At 50.0% G+C, this 18,726-nt stretch overlaps 1 protein-coding gene across 1 annotated transcript in view; it reads right to left on the bottom strand.

Annotated features, from left to right (window-relative positions):
- LOC138473495 (vomeronasal type-2 receptor 116-like) overlaps nucleotides 1-18,726 on the bottom strand; it is a 328,503-nt gene that overhangs the window by 268,609 nt on the left and 41,168 nt on the right. The window contains exon 2 of the mRNA XM_069612135.1: nucleotides 7,222-7,458. Within this exon, the coding sequence (XP_069468236.1) occupies nucleotides 7,222-7,458 (237 nt within the window). The remainder of the gene's footprint in view (nucleotides 1-7,221; nucleotides 7,459-18,726) is intronic.

The raw sequence follows: 18,726 nt of genomic DNA, 5'->3' as shown, positions 1-18,726 counted from the left end.
ACACCCCTTTAAGCACACACTATGTTAAAGAGCCTCCATCACCCTCCATCACCCTCCATGACGCACATCCTCAAGGAGCTGCAAGGAACACCCCTTTAAGCACACACTGTGTTAAAGAGCCTCCATCACCCTCCATCATGTCCATCCTCAAGGAGCTGCAAGGCACACCCCTTTATGCACACACTATGTTAAAGAGCCTCCATCACCCACCATCACCCTCCATCACGCGCATCCTCAAAGAGCTGCAAGGAACATCCCTTTAAGCACACACTGTGTTAAAGAGCCTCCATCACCCTCCATCACCTTCCATCACGCCCATCCTCAAGGATCTGCAAGGGACACCCCTTTAAGCACACACTATGTTAAAGAGCCTCCATCACCCACCATCACCCTCCATCACGCGCATCCTCATGGATCTGCAAGGGACACCCCTTAAGCACACACTATGTTAAAGAGCCTCCATCGCCCTCCATCACCCTCCATCACGCCCATTCTCAAGGAGCTGCAAGGGACACCCCTTAAGCACACACTATGTTAAAGAGCCTCCATCACCCTCCATCACCCTCCATCACCCTCCATCATGCCCATCCTCAAGGAGCTGCAAGGCACACCCCTTTAAGCACACACTATGTTAAAGAGCCTCCATCACCCACCATCACCCTCCATCACGCGCATCCTCAAGGAGCTGCAAGGAACACCCCTTTAAGCACACACTGTGTTAAAGAGCCTCCATCAGCCTCCATCACGCGTATCCTCAAGGAGCTGCAAGGGACACCCCTTAAGCACACACTATGTTAAAGAGCCTCCATCACCCTCCATCACCCTCCATCATGCCCATCCTCAAGGAGCTGCAAGGCACACCCCTTTATGCACACACTATGTTAAAGAGCCTCCATCAGCCTCCATCACGCGTATCCTCAAGGAGCTGCAAGGCACGCCCCTTTAAGCACACACTATGTTAAAGAGCCTCCATCACCCTCCATCACCTTCCATCACGCCAATCCTCAAGGATCTGCAAGGGACACCCCTTTAAGCACACACTATGTTAAAGAGCCTCCATCACCCTCCATCACCCTCCATCACCCTCCATCACGCCCATCCTCAAGGAGCTGCAAGGCACACCCCTTTATGCACACACTATGTTAAAGGGCCTCCATCACCCACCATCACCCTCCATCACACCCAACCTCAAGGAGCTGCAAGGCACACCCCTTTATGCACACACTATGTTAAAGAGCCTCCATCACCCACCATCACCCTCCATCACGCGCATCCTCAAGGAGCTGCAAGGCACGCCCCTTTAAGCACACACTATGTTAAAGAGCCTCCATCACCCTCCATCACGCCCATCCTCAAGGATCTGCAAGGGACACCCCTTTAAGCACACACTATGTTAAAGAGCCTCCATCGCCCTCCATCACCCTCCATCACGCCCATTCTCAAGGAGCTGCAAGGGACACCCCTTAAGCACACACTATGTTAAAGAGCCTCCATCGCCCTCCATCACCCTCCATCACGCCCATTCTCAAGGAGCTGCAAGGGACACCCCTTAAGCACACACTATGTTAAAGAGCCTCCATCGCCCTCCATCACCCTCCATCACGCCCATTCTCAAGGAGCTGCAAGGGACACCCCTTAAGCACACACTATGTTAAAGAGCATCCATCACCCTCCATCACCCTCCATCACCCTCCATCATGCCCATCCTCAAGGAGCTGCAAGGCACGCCCCTTTAAGCACACACTGTGTTAAAGAGCCTCCATCACCCTCCATCATGCCCATCCTCAAGGAGCTGCAAGGAACACCCCTTTAAGCACACACTATGTTAAAGAGCCTCCATCAGCCTCCATCACGCGTATCCTCAAGGAGCTGCAAGGCACGCCCCTTTAAGCACACACTATGTTAAAGAGCCTCCATCACCCTCCATCACCCTCCATCACGCCCATCGTCAAGGATCTGCAAGGAACACCCCTTTAAGCACACACTATGTTAAAGAGCCTCCATCAGCCTCCTTCACGCGTATCCTCAAGGAGCTGCAAGGCACGCCCCTTTAAGCACACACTATGTTAAAGAGCCTCCATCACCCTGCATCACCCTCCATCACGCCCATTCTCAAGGAGCTGCAAGGGACACCCCTTAAGCACACACTATGTTAAAGAGCCTCCATCGCCCTCCATCACCCTCCATCACGCCCATTCTCAAGGAGCTGCAAGGGACACCCCTTAAGCACACACTATGTTAAAGAGCCTCCATCACCCTCCATCACCCTCCATCACCCTCCATCATGCCCATCCTCAAGGAGCTGCAAGGCACACCCCTTTAAGCACACACTATGTTAAAGAGCCTCCATCACCCACCATCACCCTCCATCACCCTCCATCACGCCCATCGTCAAGGATCTGCAAGGGACACCCCTTTAAGCACACACTGTGTTAAAGAGCCTCCATCAGCCTCCATCACGCGTATCCTCAAGGAGCTGCAAGGCACGCCCCTTTAAGCACACACTATGTTAAAGAGCCTCCATCACCCTCCATCACCCTCCATCACGCCCATCCTCAAGGAGCTGCAAGGGACACCCCTTTAAGCACACACTGTGTTAAAGAGCCTCCATCAGCCTCCATCACCCTCCATCACCCTCCATCACGCCCATCCTCAAGGAGCTGCAAGGAACACCCCTTTAAGCACACACTATGTTAAAGAGCCTCCATCGCCCTCCATCACCCTTCATCACGCCCATTCTCAAGGAGCTGCAAGGGACACCCCTTAAGCACACACTATGTTAAAGAGCCTCCATCACCCTCCATCACCCTCCATCACCCTCCATCATGCCCATCCTCAAGGAGCTGCAAGGCACACCCCTTTAAGCACACACTATGTTAAAGAGCCTCCATCACCCACCATCACCCTCCATCACGCCCATCGTCAAGGATCTGCAAGGGACACCCCTTTAAGCACACACTGTGTTAAAGAGCCTCCATCAGCCTCCATCACGCGTATCCTCAAGGAGCTGCAAGGCACGCCCCTTTAAGCACACACTGTGTTAAAGAGCCTCCATCAGCCTCCATTACCCTCCATCACCCTCCATCACACCCATCCTCAAGGAGCTGCAAGGCACACCCCTTTATGCACACACTATGTTAAAGAGCCTCCATCACCCTCCATCACCCTCCATCACGCCCATCCTCAAGGAGCTGCAAGGGACACCCCTTTAAGCACACACTGTGTTAAAGAGCCTCCATCAGGCTCCATCACCCTCCATCACCCTCCATCATGCCCATCCTCAAGGAGCTGCAAGGCACACCCCTTTAAGCACACACTATGTTAAAGAGCCTCCATCACCCTCCATCACCCTCCATCACCCTCCATCACGCCCATCCTCAAGGAGCTGCAAGGCACACCCCTTTAAGCACACACTATGTTAAAGAGCCTCCATCGCCCTCCATCACCCTCCATCACGCCCATTCTCAAGGAGCTGCAAGGGACACCCCTTAAGCACACACTGTGTTAAAGAGCCTCCATCAGCCTCCATCACGCGTATCCTCAAGGAGCTGCAAGGCACGCCCCTTTAAGCACACACTATGTTAAAGAGCCTCCATCGCCCTCCATCACCCTCCATCACGCCCATTCTCAAGGAGCTGCAAGGGACACCCCTTAAGCACACACTATGTTAAAGAGCCTCCATCGCCCTCCATCACCCTCCATCACGCCCATTCTCAAGGAGCTGCAAGGGACACCCCTTAAGCACACACTATGTTAAAGAGCCTCCATCACCCTCCATCACCCTCCATCACCCTCCATCATGCCCATCCTCAAGGAGCTGCAAGGCACGCCCCTTTAAGCACACACTGTGTTAAAGAGCCTCCATCACCCTCCATCATGCCCATCCTCAAGGAGCTGCAAGGAACACCCCTTTAAGCACACACTATGTTAAAGAGCCTCCATCAGCCTCCATCACGCGTATCCTCAAGGAGCTGCAAGGCACGCCCCTTTAAGCACACACTATGTTAAAGAGCCTCCATCACCCTCCATCACGCCCATTCTCAAGGGGCTGAAAGGGACACCCCTTAAGCACACACTATGTTAAAGAGCCTCCATCGCCCTCCATCACCCTCCATCACGCCCATTCTCAAGGAGCTGCAAGGGACACCCCTTAAGCACACACTATGTTAAAGAGCCTCCATCACCCTCCATCACCCTCCATCACCCTCCATCACGCCCATCGTCAAGGATCTGCAAGGGACACCCCTTTAAGCACACACTGTGTTAAAGAGCCTCCATCAGCCTCCATCACTCGTATCCGCAAGGAGCTGCAAGGCACGCCCCTTTAAGCACACACTGTGTTAAAGAGCCTCCATCAGCCTCCATCACCCTCCATCACCCTCCATCACGCCCATCCTCAAGGAGCTGCAAGGCACACCCCTTTATGCACACACTATGTTAAAGAGCCTCCATCACCCTCCATCACCCTCCATCACGCCCATCCTCAAGGAGCTGCAAGGGACACCCCTTTAAGCACACACTATGTTAAAGAGCCTCCATCACCCACCATCACCCTCCATCACCCTCCATCACGCCCATCGTCAAGGATCTGCAAGGGACACCCCTTTAAGCACACACTGTGTTAAAGAGCCTCCATCAGCCTCCATCACTCGTATCCGCAAGGAGCTGCAAGGCACGCCCCTTTAAGCACACACTGTGTTAAAGAGCCTCCATCAGCCTCCATCACCCTCCATCACCCTCCATCACGCCCATCCTCAAGGAGCTGCAAGGCACACCCCTTTATGCACACACTATGTTAAAGAGCCTCCATCACCCTCCATCACCCTCCATCACGCCCATCCTCAAGGAGCTGCAAGGGACACCCCTTTAAGCACACACTGTGTTAAAGAGCCTCCATCAGCCTCCATCACCCTCCATCACCCTCCATCACGCCCATCGTCAAGGATCTGCAAGGGACACCCCTTTAAGCACACACTATGTTAAAGAGCCTCCATCACCTGCATAACATTTACAACCAAATACACTTCTCTCGCTGGCTGAGATACGAACATCCCACAAGAAGCGAAAACATCACCAGACTGCACAATACAGGAAAGAGCATTGCCCTGATGCCATTCCCATTTCTCCTCCCCATCCCTCTGGGGCTCTGCAAAGTGACTAGTTACAGTTGGTGCTTTATAAATCACCCATGGGTAACTAACCTTCACTCCACACGCAGCCCTGTCATGTTGTGTGTGATGCTGGAAATGCATTGGAAGGACAGGACCTCCATGTCCTTGTCCTGTACTCCCTTATCATGTGTTCTCTGTTTTCGGTGCAGCCCTTCCTCTTTGTGGTTGTGGTGAACAGAGACCCTTGGGATACCCTTATGGCACCCGTAGGTGGCGGTACAACCCTGTGCCCATAGTGTATGTTTTTGGGCACCTGTGTGTGACCCACAGAGCCGGTATGAACTGGTGGCAGCTCCATGCTGAATTTGACAAGTGCTTTGAGTGTCCTCCATTTTGGGCTACCCAGGGGCCCTGCCCTAGGTATCAGTTGATTCCTGATAGGAGTCTAGATGGCCCCTGTGGCCTCTTGGTCTCTATTATCTTTTATCTTGTTTTCCCAAAGACCTGGGAAGCCCTGACGCTGTCCCATCCCCTGACTGGCTTTTAGGTGGAAGAACCATATATGGTATTGTAGGGAAGTCCAGGCCAGACTGGCTGGAGCCTTCCCAATGACTTCCCACCCCAAGGGCCTACCCTATGTTATGGGTAGGCCCTTGGGGTGGGACCTGGGAAAATGGAGTGTGTTATGAATATGCTTTCAGTGTTATTTGTGTCTGGTATCTGTGTATGTCACACAAAGAATGAGCCAGCCCTGCTTTCCTTTACCAATCTGAAAGCCGCCGTGTCTGTCACAGACTCCAAGAGAGGACCTGGCTAGGAGACCTCATCCTGAGCTACGAGGGAACATCATGCAAAGCTGATCTTCTTCAAGGCATCATCTCCTGAGAGCTTAAGCATTGATTGCTCGTCCATTGCTACCGCATAGAGACTTGGCTGGGGTGCTCTGTGCTTCTACTCTGCCATATAGAGGGCAGGTGTACATAACCCCCTTCAAGGCTTGACAATGTTCATCACTAAAGCCATGGTAAACACCTCCACCCTGCATATAGCGCTTGTACATTGGTCATCTCAGAAGCCATGGAAGACACTCCACACATGTGTTCATCACTGAGGTCAAGATAGTCGCTTGCACCCCACATGCAGCCCTGTCATGTTGTTTATCACTAACACCAGGGTAAACACTTGCACCCTGCATATAGCGCTGGTACATGTTCATCTCAGAAGCCATGGTAGACCACACCACACATGTGTTCATCACTGAGGTCAAGATAGTCGCTTGCACCCCACATGCACCCTGTTAATGTGTTCATCACTGGGGACAAGATAATCCCTTGCACCCCACACGCAGCCCTGTCATGTTGTTCATCACTAACGCCATGGTAAACACCTGTAACTGGGTTCAGCTTCTCTTCTCAACATTTCTTCTCATAAAATTACTCCATGCCTCTCTGCATCACCCACCTCCTCTACATTCTCGCTCCCCAGCTGTTCTCTCTATTTTCTCTCTCTCTTCCCCCAAATCACCTCTCACTCTTTCTCTTTGGCATCTCCTCCATCCTCTGACTCTGGGTGTTTTCTCCCCATATCCTGAATCTATCCATCATCTTTCCTTCTCTTTCTGCCACCTCTCTTTCTTTCCACCCTCCTTCCTCCAATTGCCTCTCTCCATTTACAGCAACCTCCAGCACTCTCCTGGCAACACTTAGCACCCATGCTTCTTTCTGTCCAACTGCGTATTCCTTTCATGGGGGCCTAGCCACTCTAATTAGTTGCTCTGACGCGAGAGTGGGAATACTGGTGTTTGTTCATTCTGACTGGGATGGCTCTAGAGCAGCAGTTCTGTGGTAATACATTCACCAAATTGTGCTATACTTGTGCAGTGGCACGCAGCTCAGCATTCAGGCCAATGTCAAGCTTGGCTGCCATCTTGGGGCGGCCCGCCCTTATGTACTCAAAGCGCACTTAAGAACATTCTCAGGAGGATATGGGGGCACTGCAGTGAACATGGACATGACATAGAGAGGTGTACATGAGTGTACAATGTTCATTGAGTGATTCACGGTGTACAGGTAATGGCAGGCACGAGCCTCAGTCAACCTTTAACACTCACCTGCTTAAGGTGGGACTCTCCTGACCCCCACAGAAGGGAGCTTCGATTGATGAAAAGCTGATGACCTGGTGGAGCCGAGGGGTCAAAACTCCCAACAGTGATGCTTGTGGAGGATCCATTAGGAAAGACAAACCACTGCAGAATATCATACTGAGGGGGCATTTCACCATATTCATCGAAAGCAATCTCTGCCCCAGCGGGGGTCCGGAAAGACAGCTTATGCAGGAAGCGGTTCAGCTGGAAAAGGAAATATGTTAGAAAGACGCAATATACTGTAGGTTTAAAACACACACAGCCATCAGTAGCATAAACAGGTGAGATATGTTAGGGTTAAGACATGCACATGTATCAGTAGCATAAGCAGATGACACACCTTAGGGATAACACATGCACAGGCCTCAGCAGCATAGGCAGGTGATACACTTTAGGGATAACATATGCACAGGCCTCAGTAGCATAAGCAGGTGACACACCTTAGGGATAACACATACACAGGCCTCAGCAGCATAGGCAGGTGGCATACCTAAGGGATAACTCATGCACAGGCCTCCGTAGCATAAGCAGGTGACACACCTTAGGCAAAACACAAACACAAGCCTCAGTAGCATAGCAGGTGACACACTTTAGGGATAACATATGCACAGGCCTCAGTAGCATAAGCAGGTGACACACCTTAGGGATAACACAAGCACAGGCTTCAGTAGCATAAGCAGGTGACACACCTTAGGGATAACACATGCACAGGCCTCAGTAGCATAAGCAGGTGACACACCTTAGGCATAACACATGCATAGGCCTTAGTAGCATAAGCAGGTGACACACCTTAGGCATAACACATGCATAGGCCTTAGTAGCATAAGCAGGTGACACACCTTAGGCATAACACATGCACAGGCCTCAGTTGCATAAACAGGTGAGATATGTTAGGGTTAAGACATGCACATGCATAAGTAGCATATGCAGGTCACCCACCTCAGGGACATATGCACAGGCATCCATAGCATAAGCAGGTGAAACACCTTATGGACAACACATGCACAGGTCTCAGTAGCATAAGCAGGTGACACACCTTAGGGACAACACATACACAGGCATCAGTAGCATACAGCAGGTGACACACCTTAGGGATAAAACATGCACAGGCCTCAGTAGCATAAACAGGTGACAGACCTTAGGGATGACACATGCACAGGCCTCAGTAGCATAAGCAGGTGACAACATTTAGGGATAACACATGTGCAGGCATCAGTAGCATAAGCAGGTGACACACCTTAGGGATAACACATGCACATACATCAGTAGCATAGGCAGGTGACACACCTTAGGTATAACACATGCACAGGCCTCAGTAGCATAAGCCGGATACACACCTTAGGGATAACACATGCACAGGCATCAGTAGCATAAGCAGGTGACACACCTTAGGGATAACACATGCACAGGCCTCAGTAGCATAAACAGGTGACACACCTTAGGTATAACACATGCACAGGCCTCAGTAGCATAAGCAGGTGACACACCTTAAGGGATAACACATGCACAGGCCTCAGTAGCATAAGCAGGTGACACACCTTAGGGATAACACATGCACAGGCCTCAGTCGCATAAGCAGGTGACACACCTTAGGGATAACACATGCACATACATCAGTAGCATAAGCAGGTGACACACCTTAGGTATAACACATGCACAGGCCTCAGTAGCATAAGCAGGTGACACACCTTAAGGGATAACACATGCACAGGCCTCAGTAGCATAAGCAGGTGACACACCTTAGGGATAACACATGCACATACATCAGTAGCATAATCAGGTGACACACCTTAGGTATAACACATGCACGGGCCTCAGTAGCATAAGCCGGTGACACACCTTAGGGATGACACATGCACAGGCCTCAGTAGCATAAACAGGTGACAAAACATAGGGATAACACATGCACAGGCCTCAGTAGCATAAGCAGGTGAGACACCTTAGGCAAAAACATGCATAGGTCTCAGTAGCATAAGCAGGTGACAGACCTTAGGGATAACACATGCACAGGCCTCAGTAGCATAAGCAGGTGACAAAATTTAGGGATAACACATGTGCGGGCATCAGTAGCATAAGCAGGTGACACACCTTAGGGATAACACATGCACATACATCAGTAGCATAGGCAGGTGACACACCTTAGGTATAACACATGCACAGGCCTCAGTAGCATAAGCAGGTGACACACCTTAGGGATAACACATGCACAGGCCTCAGTCGCATAAGCAGGTGACACACCTTAGGGATAACACATGCACATACATCAGTAGCATAAGCAGGTGACACACCTTAGGTATAACACATGCACAGGCCTCAGTAGCATACGCAGGTGACACACCTTAAGGGATAACACATGCACAGGCCTCAGTAGCATAAGCAGGTGACACACCTTAGGGATAACACATGCACATACATCAGTAGCATAATCAGGTGACACACCTTAGGTATAACACATGCACGGGCCTCAGTAGCATAAGCCGGTGACACACCTTAGGGATGACACATGCACAGGCCTCAGTAGCATAAACAGGTGACAAAACATAGGGATAACACATGCACAGGCCTCAGTAGCATAAGCAGGTGAGACACCTTAGTCAAAAACATGCATAGGTCTCAGTAGCATAAGCAGGTGACACACCTTAGGGATAACACATGCACAGGCCTCAGTAGCATAAGCAGGTGACACACCTTAGGGATAACACATGCACAAACATCAGTAGCATAATCAGGTGACACACCTTAGGTATAACACATGCACGGGCCTCAGTAGCATAAGCCGGTGACACACCTTAGGGATGACACATGCACAGGCCTCAATAGCATAAACAGGTGACAAAACATAGGGATAACACATGCACAGGCCTCAGTAGCATAAGCAGGTGAGACACCTTAGGCAAAAACATGCATAGGTCTCAGTAGCATAAGCAGGTGACAGACCTTAGGGATAACACATGCACAGGCCTCAGTAGCATAAGCAGGTGACAAAATTTAGGGATAACACATGTGCAGGCATCAGTAGCATAAGCGGGTGACACACCTTAGGGATAACACATGCACATACATCAGTAGCATAGGCAGGTGACACACCTTAGGTATAACACATGCACAGGCCTCAGTAGAATAAGCCGGATACACACCTTAGGGATAACACTTGCACAGGCATCAGTAGCATAAGCAGGTGACACACCTTAGGGATAACACATGCACAGGCCTCAGTAGCATAAACAGGTGACACACCTTAGGTATAACACATGCACAGGCCTCAGTAGCATAAGCAGGTGACACACCTTAAGGGATAACACATGCACAGGCCTCAGTAGCATAGGCAGGTGACACACCTTAGGGATAACACATGCACAGGCCTCAGTCGCATAAGCAGGTGACACACCTTAGGGATAACACATGCACATACATCAGTAGCATAAGCAGGTGACACACCTTAGGTATAACACATGCACAGGCCTCAGTAGCATAAGCAGGTGACACACCTTAAGGGATAACACATGCACAGGCCTCAGTAGCATAAGCAGGTGACACACCTTAGGGATAACACATGCACAGGCCTCAGTAGCATAAGCAGGTGACACACCTTAGGGATAACACATGCACATACATCAGTAGCATAATCAGGTGACACACCTTAGGTATAACACATGCACGTGCCTCAGTAGCATAAGCCGGTGACACACCTTAGGGATGACACATGCACAGGCCTCAGTAGCATAAACAGGTGACAAAACATAGGGATAACACATGCACAGGCCTCAGTAGCATAAGCAGGTGAGACACCTTAGGCAAAAACATGCATAGGTCTCAGTAGCATAAGCAGGTGACACACCTTAGGGATAACACATGCACAGGCCTCAGTAGCATAAGCAGGTGACAACATTTAGGGATAACACATGCGCAGGCATCAGTAGCATAAGCAGGTGACACACCTTAGGGATAACACATACACAGGCCTCAGTAGCATAAGCAGGTGACACACCTTAGGGATAACACATGCACAGGCATCAGTAGCATAAGCAGGTGACACACCTTAGGGATAACACATGCACATACATCAGTAGCATAAGCAGGTGACACACCTTAGGTATAACACATGCACAGGCCTCAGTAGCATAAGCCGGTGACATACCTTAGGGATAACACATGCACAAGCATCAGTAGCATAAGAAGGTGACACACCTTAGGGATAACACATGCACAGGCCTCAGTAGCATAAGCAGGTGACACACCTTAGGGATAACACATGCACAGGCCTCAGTAGCATAAGCAGGTGAGACACCTTAAGGGGTAACACATGCACAGGCCTCAGTAGCATAAGCCGGTGACACACCTTAGGGATGACACATGCACAGGCCTCAGTAGCATAAACAGGTGACAAAACATAGGGATAACACATGCACAGGCCTCAGTAGCATAAGCAGGTGAGACACCTTAGGCAAAAACATGCATAGGTCTCAGTAGCATAAGCAGGTGACACACCTTAGGGATAACACATGCACAGGCCTCAGTAGCATAAGCAGGTGACAACATTTAGGGATAACACATGCGCAGGCATCAGTAGCATAAGCAGGTGACACACCTTAGGGATAACACATACACAGGCCTCAGTAGCATAAGCAGGTGACACACCTTAGGGATAACACATGCACAGGCATCAGTAGCATAAGCAGGTGACACACCTTAGGGATAACACATGCACATACATCAGTAGCATAAGCAGGTGACACACCTTAGGTATAACACATGCACAGGCCTCAGTAGCATAAGCCGGTGACATACCTTAGGGATAACACATGCACAAGCATCAGTAGCATAAGAAGGTGACACACCTTAGGGATAACACATGCACAGGCCTCAGTAGCATAAGCAGGTGACACACCTTAGGGATAACACATGCACAGGCCTCAGTAGCATAAGCAGGTGAGACACCTTAAGGGGTAACACATGCACAGGCCTCAGTAGCATAAGCAGGTGACACACCTTAGGGATAACACATGCACAGGCCTCAGTAGCATAAGCAGGTGACACACCTTAGGTATAACACATGCACAGGCCTCAGTAGCATAAGCAGGTGAGACACCTTAACGGATAACACATGCACAGGCCTCAGTAGCATAAGCAGGTGACACACCTTAGGGATAACACATGCACAGGCCTCAGTAGCATAAGCAGGTGACACACCTTAGTGATAACACATGCACATACATCAGTAGCATAAGCAGGTGACACACCTTAGGTATAACACATGCACGGGCCTCAGTAGCATAAGCCGGTGACACACCTTAGGGATAAAACATGCACAGGCATAAGTAGCATAAGCAGGTGACACACCTTAGGTATCACACATGCACAGGCCTCAGTAGCATAAGCCGGTGACACACCTTAGGGATAACACATGCACAGGCATCAGTAGCATAAGCAGGTGACACACCTTAGGGATAACACATGCACAGGCCTCAGTAGCATAAGCAGGTGACACACCTTAGGTATAACACATGTACAGGCCTCAGTAGCATAAGCCGGTGACACACCTTAGGGATAACACATGCACAGGCATCAGTAGCATAAGCAGGTGACACACCTTAGGTATAGCACATGCACAGGCCTCAGTAGCATAAGCAGGTGACACACCTTAGGGATAACACGTGCACAGGCCTCAATAGCATAAGCAGGTGACACACCTTAGGTATAACACATGCACAGGCCTCAGTAGCATAAGCAGGTGACACACCTTAAGGGATAACACATGCACAAGCCGCAGTAGCATAAGCAGGTGACACACCTTAGGGATAACACATGCACAGGCCTCAGTAGCATAAGCAGGTGACACACCTTAGGTATAGCACATGCACAGGCCTCAGTAGCATAAGCCGGTGACACACCTTAGGGATAACACATGCACACGCCGCAGTAGCATAAGCAGGTGACACACCTTAGGGATAACACATGCACAGGCCTCAGTAGCATAAGCAGGTATAACACATGCACAGGCCTCAGTAGCATAGTATTTCAAGACTCCTGTGCATGGATGATCTTGTTATATTAGACCAGTTGCTGCTTGGCCTTCATAGGCAATGAAAAATGTTAGATCATTATGCTAATTGAATGCCCTGGTAATCAATGTAAGTAAATCTAACGTCAAGAGCCTAAAGTCAAAACATCTGCAAAGAAACCCTCTTTCACTTTGTACATCTATAAAGCTCCCCTGATATTAGTCAATGAATATAGGTACCTGGGGTTGAGTTTTAATGATAACATTGCAGAATCCCTTTGCAAAGACCAGATAGCCCAAAAGGCTATAACAGCAGCTTCACTGGGTCTCCTAATACATAAGAAATGTGGGAGGATTTGTACAAACCTCTGATAATCAATAATAGACAAAAAGTGGTTCCAATTTTGAGTGATGGGGCAGAAACCACACTGATGAAGGAAAGGTAGATTGGAAGAGGTTGGAGGGCTTGTTTTGGAAAAGGGTTCTACCCGTTACAGAAAGATTTCCAATCCATGTAATTCCATATGAGTTGGGGCTACTATCGCTGGAGATTGAGATAAGGTGGAGAGCCTTGTGTCTACTTAGAAAATGTATTTTAGGAGATCCAGGCTCAATCCTCTCTTTGATCGGGGATATGATGGAAAATTCTATCGACCGGTCATTGCAAGTATGGATAGAAGGTTGTTTGGAATTACTGGCTGCTGCAGATATTTCTTTGGACATGCTATTGTAGAACGTGGACAAAGCTGTGCAGAAGCTGTGGAATTATGATTGGATTAAGGAAAGGGAACAGTGTATGCGCTATAAAGTCTTTGGGAACATTCAAAATGAAATTATACCACTGGGTAGAATTGAGCTACTTAAAGTAATTTCTGTGTAACAAATATCAAGCGTTTTAATCTATGGCCAAGAAAAGGCAAAGGCAGTAGGTTAAACTGGGCTCTAAAATCAAGAGCTTGTTGCTTTTGTGCCGATGAGGTTGTATTGGAGACCCTAAGACATTGACTGATCATGTGCCCGACATTAGCAGAAAAGAGGACTTGAGTTATGCTTAAATATTTGGAAGATTACACTCTAATTGCGGAAGAGAAAATGTGGGCAATGATTTTTAGTGGATGCCAGATTTCTTTAATTTTAGCAACTGTTTGATTTTTATTAGAGATTAATATCTTACACAATGCACTAGTGGGTTTTTAAATATGTGTATTAAAGGTTCATTTGATTTAAGATAAATAATCAAATTTTTTGGGAGCAATTCTAGTAGGTGCAATTAGTTGATCGTTGGGAATGGAAATGCAGACGAATTCAATGTGTGTGTTCAAGAATTGCATTGGTTTTAGGCATGAACTTTTATGTCTCAATTAGGAATTCTATGTATGAAATAAGTATGAGTAATTGTTTATATTGAATTGAATTGATAGTTTATTTGTATCGTGCTCATACACAAGTGTTTCAGAGCGCAACAAGGAAAGGGAGGGGAACAAGGGAGAACAACAACGATCTTACTAGGCTCAGTGACATTGAGTACGTGCAAGTGCATGGGAGAGGAGGAGGGGAAAAGAAAAGGAAAGGGGGAGAAGTGGAAAGTGCAGAACAGGAGGAAAACAGAATAAATCATAATAAATAAATAAATAATAAAAGCAACAAAAGTGGTAGTGCAGCCAGCAAGTGGCAAGTGCTGAGTTTAAGGCAGCAGACAGGGTAGGTCTGATAAGTGCAGGAAGAAAAAAAGGCGGGGGACTGTATGGGTACAGATATTGACCCCAGCGCAAGGGGGGCCTGGTGGTAGTGTGGGAGGGTGGCAAGGTGAACAGGAACCTGGTCTCGGAGATCAGAGGGTGGCCAGGTGCATGTGCCAGGAAAGACCAGATCAGCAGGGGAGAGGGGGGGAGAAGGCAGAAGCAAAGAGGAAGGTCTTGAGGTGCTTCCCGAACCAGAGACGATTCTCCTCAAATTTTAGAGTGGCAGGGAAGCTGTTCCAGAGGGAGGACCCAGCCAAAGACAGAGATCTACCCCCGGCTTGTTTCTTTAAATTTCAACTGACCCTGAGGGAGTTACCTCAATGCCATTAAATCTGAGATGTGGGCCCTGAGACTGATGGTGATGCAGAACGGATATGTTCTGGACTTTTTAACTACAACAGCGTTTGCCGAAAAACTGGCAATTCATGCTGCACATTTATACCTCCAAACGACGCAGAGAATGGCTCCCTCATGCAAATAATTGGGGCTGTGCACATGCTCGGTGCCCATGTGCAGACAGAAGCTGGCATTCAAAAGGGTTACTGGTATGACAACCTTTTTTCTTGGGCACCATCCTGGATGGGGGCAGTCGTGTAGTTATAAGTTATTGTGATAGTGTTGTGCTGGAGATCTTCTGCACCTCCCAACTGGGACTTCGGTGCTGTGTTAAAGCAGTGCCTAGTAGCGTGATGATGAAGGTCTCAATTGGGGTACAGGGTTCACCTCGCGGTACAAAAGATAGTGCAGTCCAAACTGATGACCCTAAGAAACCTCGCATGGTTGCAATAGAACAAAGCCTTCACCCCCTGGGCACCACCACGATTCCCCCACCAGATTCTAAGATTTACAAAGAACACTGGGTAGAGCTAGCAGGGGAGGGGAGGTGTATATATATGACATGTAACGCAAGCAATATACACAAGAAGGGGAGGGTTTACATTCCATGTATAGAGCATGGGTGCCAAAGGAAAGGTCACCACCATATTTGGAAGCTGAGGGGTTGGAGAGAGAACACATACACAAAGAGGAAAAGAAAAGACTTACATGGGATTTGTTAATGTAGTATTAACAAAAGGGGGGAATGTTGGGAGGGGGAGACGGTTTTCCCAGGCCCCCAATCGGTTTTGGATTAGGCAGAGGCCAGAAAGTTTGCTATAGGGGCTCAGGGCTGGTAAAGGGTTCAAAGGGGTGTTGATAGGGGCCACAGTGCAGGGAGGTCAGTGCATGCTTTGGATGTAAAGCATACTAATCCAACACCATTTTAGATAAAAGACACCGTATTGAAATCGAGGTCTAACCCAGCGCAGCAGTCAGCATAGCAGATGTGGGTCACGAGCACAGAAACAAGCGTTTGCTTATAGAAAGAGGTTACACTGATGAGAAAGGTCAGAGCCACAGAGAATCATAAAGCTCTTGTTGTCTTCAAGCTGCCTGCATTCCTTTCCTAAAAGGAAATCCCAATTCACTTTGCATCTGAAACCCTGACTGAAAAGGGGTTTTGCAGGGATGGGGGAAATGCAGGACAGTGTTGGGCATGCGGGAAAATGGGACATTGTTCACAGGAATGTAGGAGCAGGTCAACAGTTGCATATAATCAAATGCCCCGATATACCCAAGGAGCACTGACTCCATACCACACACAGCCCTATGGCCCATGCACACAGCAGCCCTGTATGGCACATCACCAGCACCAGCCACGCCTGCTCCCCCTCTACTGTTTCTGCAGCTGCAATCACCAGTTCCCAGTGGCTCAGGTTCTTATGCAGCGCATTCTGTCCCACTGTGAGCTTCTCAAATACCCAATGGTAAAGCAATTTCTAACAGCACTGTTTCTCACCACCAAGGGGCTAGTGTGATGGGAGGGAACACGCTCACCTTCCCAGGGACGAGCACTTATCCAGATCAGGACAGCCCACAGAGAGCCTTAGCATGCCCAGTCCTGTCAGTCACCACCAACCCAGAAATGAAACCCTTGTGGGAGTGGAGATAAGCAATACACACTAATTGTCATGGTGGAAAATGTCCCTTTGTCAGGTGAAGTGTTGGACACACAGGGCTTCTCTGGGGCATTAGCTATGAAAGTGTGTAGCAAGGTCGAACAGGCCCCGTTGTTGTTTTCAACAACATTCCCTGTCAACCTGCTAAGATGAGATATGCTCAGCACGCTGAACATGACTATGATGCTCACTGAGAGAGAAGTGGTGTGTTCAACCTCAGGGATGTGACACATAAGGGCCATGGGGTCATTTATGCCTTGGGGAGCGAGACTGCAACCTGAGGGATCCCAAGCTACTCAGATGTGTTTATCTATGGGGTCACAGTGTCGTTAAATACAATCCCCCAAGTGGGTAATGTGATGAATCCTGCAGACCCCTCACAGAATCCCGGCCTAAACTCTCCTCCCATGTGGCCAGGGGCGGCAGCCGCTGCCTGATCCTAACCATGGGGGTGATGCCTCAACTCTCCTCCCATGTGTCCAGGGGAGGCAGCCGCTACCTAATCCTAACCCTCTGGGTGATGCCTAAACTCTCCTCCCATGGGGCCACGGGAGGCGGCCGCTGCCTGATCCTAACCCTGGGGGTGATGCCTAACCTCTCCTCCCATGTGGCCAGGGGAGGCGGCCGCTGCCTGATCCTAACCCTGGGGGTGATGCCTAAAGTCTCCTCCCATGTGGCCTGGGGAGGCAGCCGCTGCCTGATCCTAACCCCGGGGGTGATGCCTAAACTCTCCTCCCATGGGGCCAGGGGAGGCGGCCGCTGCCTGATCCTAACCCTGGGGGTGATGCCTAAACTCTCCTCCGATGTGGCCAGGGGAAGACAGCCGCTACCTGATCCTAACCCTGGGGGTGATGCCTAAACTCTCCTCCCATGTGGCCAGGGGAGCCAGCCGCTGCCTTATCCTAACCCTGGGGGTGGTGCCTAAACTCTCCTCCCATGTGGCCAGGGGAGATGGCCGCTGCCTGATCCTAACCCCAAGGGTGATGACTAAACTCTACTCCCATGTGGCCAGGGGAGGCAGCTGCTGCCTGATCCTAGCCCCGGGGGTGATGCCAAAACTCTCCTCCCATGTGGCCAGGGGAGGCAGCCACTGCCTGATCCTAACCCCGGGGGTGATGCCTAAACTCTCCTCCCATGTGGCCATGGTAGGCGGCCGCTGCCTGAGGGAGATGCCTAAACTCTCCTCCCATGTGGCCTGGGGAGGTGGCCGCTGCCTGATCCTAACCCTGGGGGAGATGCCTAAACTCTCCTCCCATGTGGCCAGAGGAGGCGGCCGCTGCCTTATCCTGACCCCGAGGGTGATGCCTAAACTCTCCTCCCATGTGGCCAGGGGAGGCAGACGCTGCCTGATCCTAACCCCGGGGATGATGCCTAAACTGTCCTCCCATGTGGCCAGGGGAGGCGGCCGCTGCCTGATCCTAACCCTGGGGGAGATGCCTAAACTCTCCTCCCATGTGGCCAGAGGAGGCAGCCGCTGCCTTATCCTGACCCCGGGGGTTCTGCCTAAACTCTCCTCCCATGCGGCCAGGGGAGGCAGCCGCTGCCTGATCCTAACCCCGGGGGTGATGCCTAAACCCTCCTTCCATGTGGCCAGGGGAGGAGGCTGCTGCCTGATCCTAACCCCGGGGGTGATGCCTAAACTCTCCTCCCATGTGGCCAGGGCAGGCAGCCGCTACCTGATCCTAACCCTGGGGGTGATGCCAAAACTCTCCTCCCATGTTCCAGGGGAGGC

The sequence above is a fragment of the Ambystoma mexicanum genome, chromosome 8, assembly GCF_040938575.1.
Source record: "Ambystoma mexicanum isolate Mex_15411 chromosome 8, UKY_AmexF1_1, whole genome shotgun sequence".
Taxonomy (NCBI): Eukaryota; Metazoa; Chordata; class Amphibia; order Caudata; family Ambystomatidae; genus Ambystoma; species Ambystoma mexicanum.
Note: the sequence above shows the minus strand (reverse complement) of the source record. Positions and strands in the feature narration are given on the sequence as shown.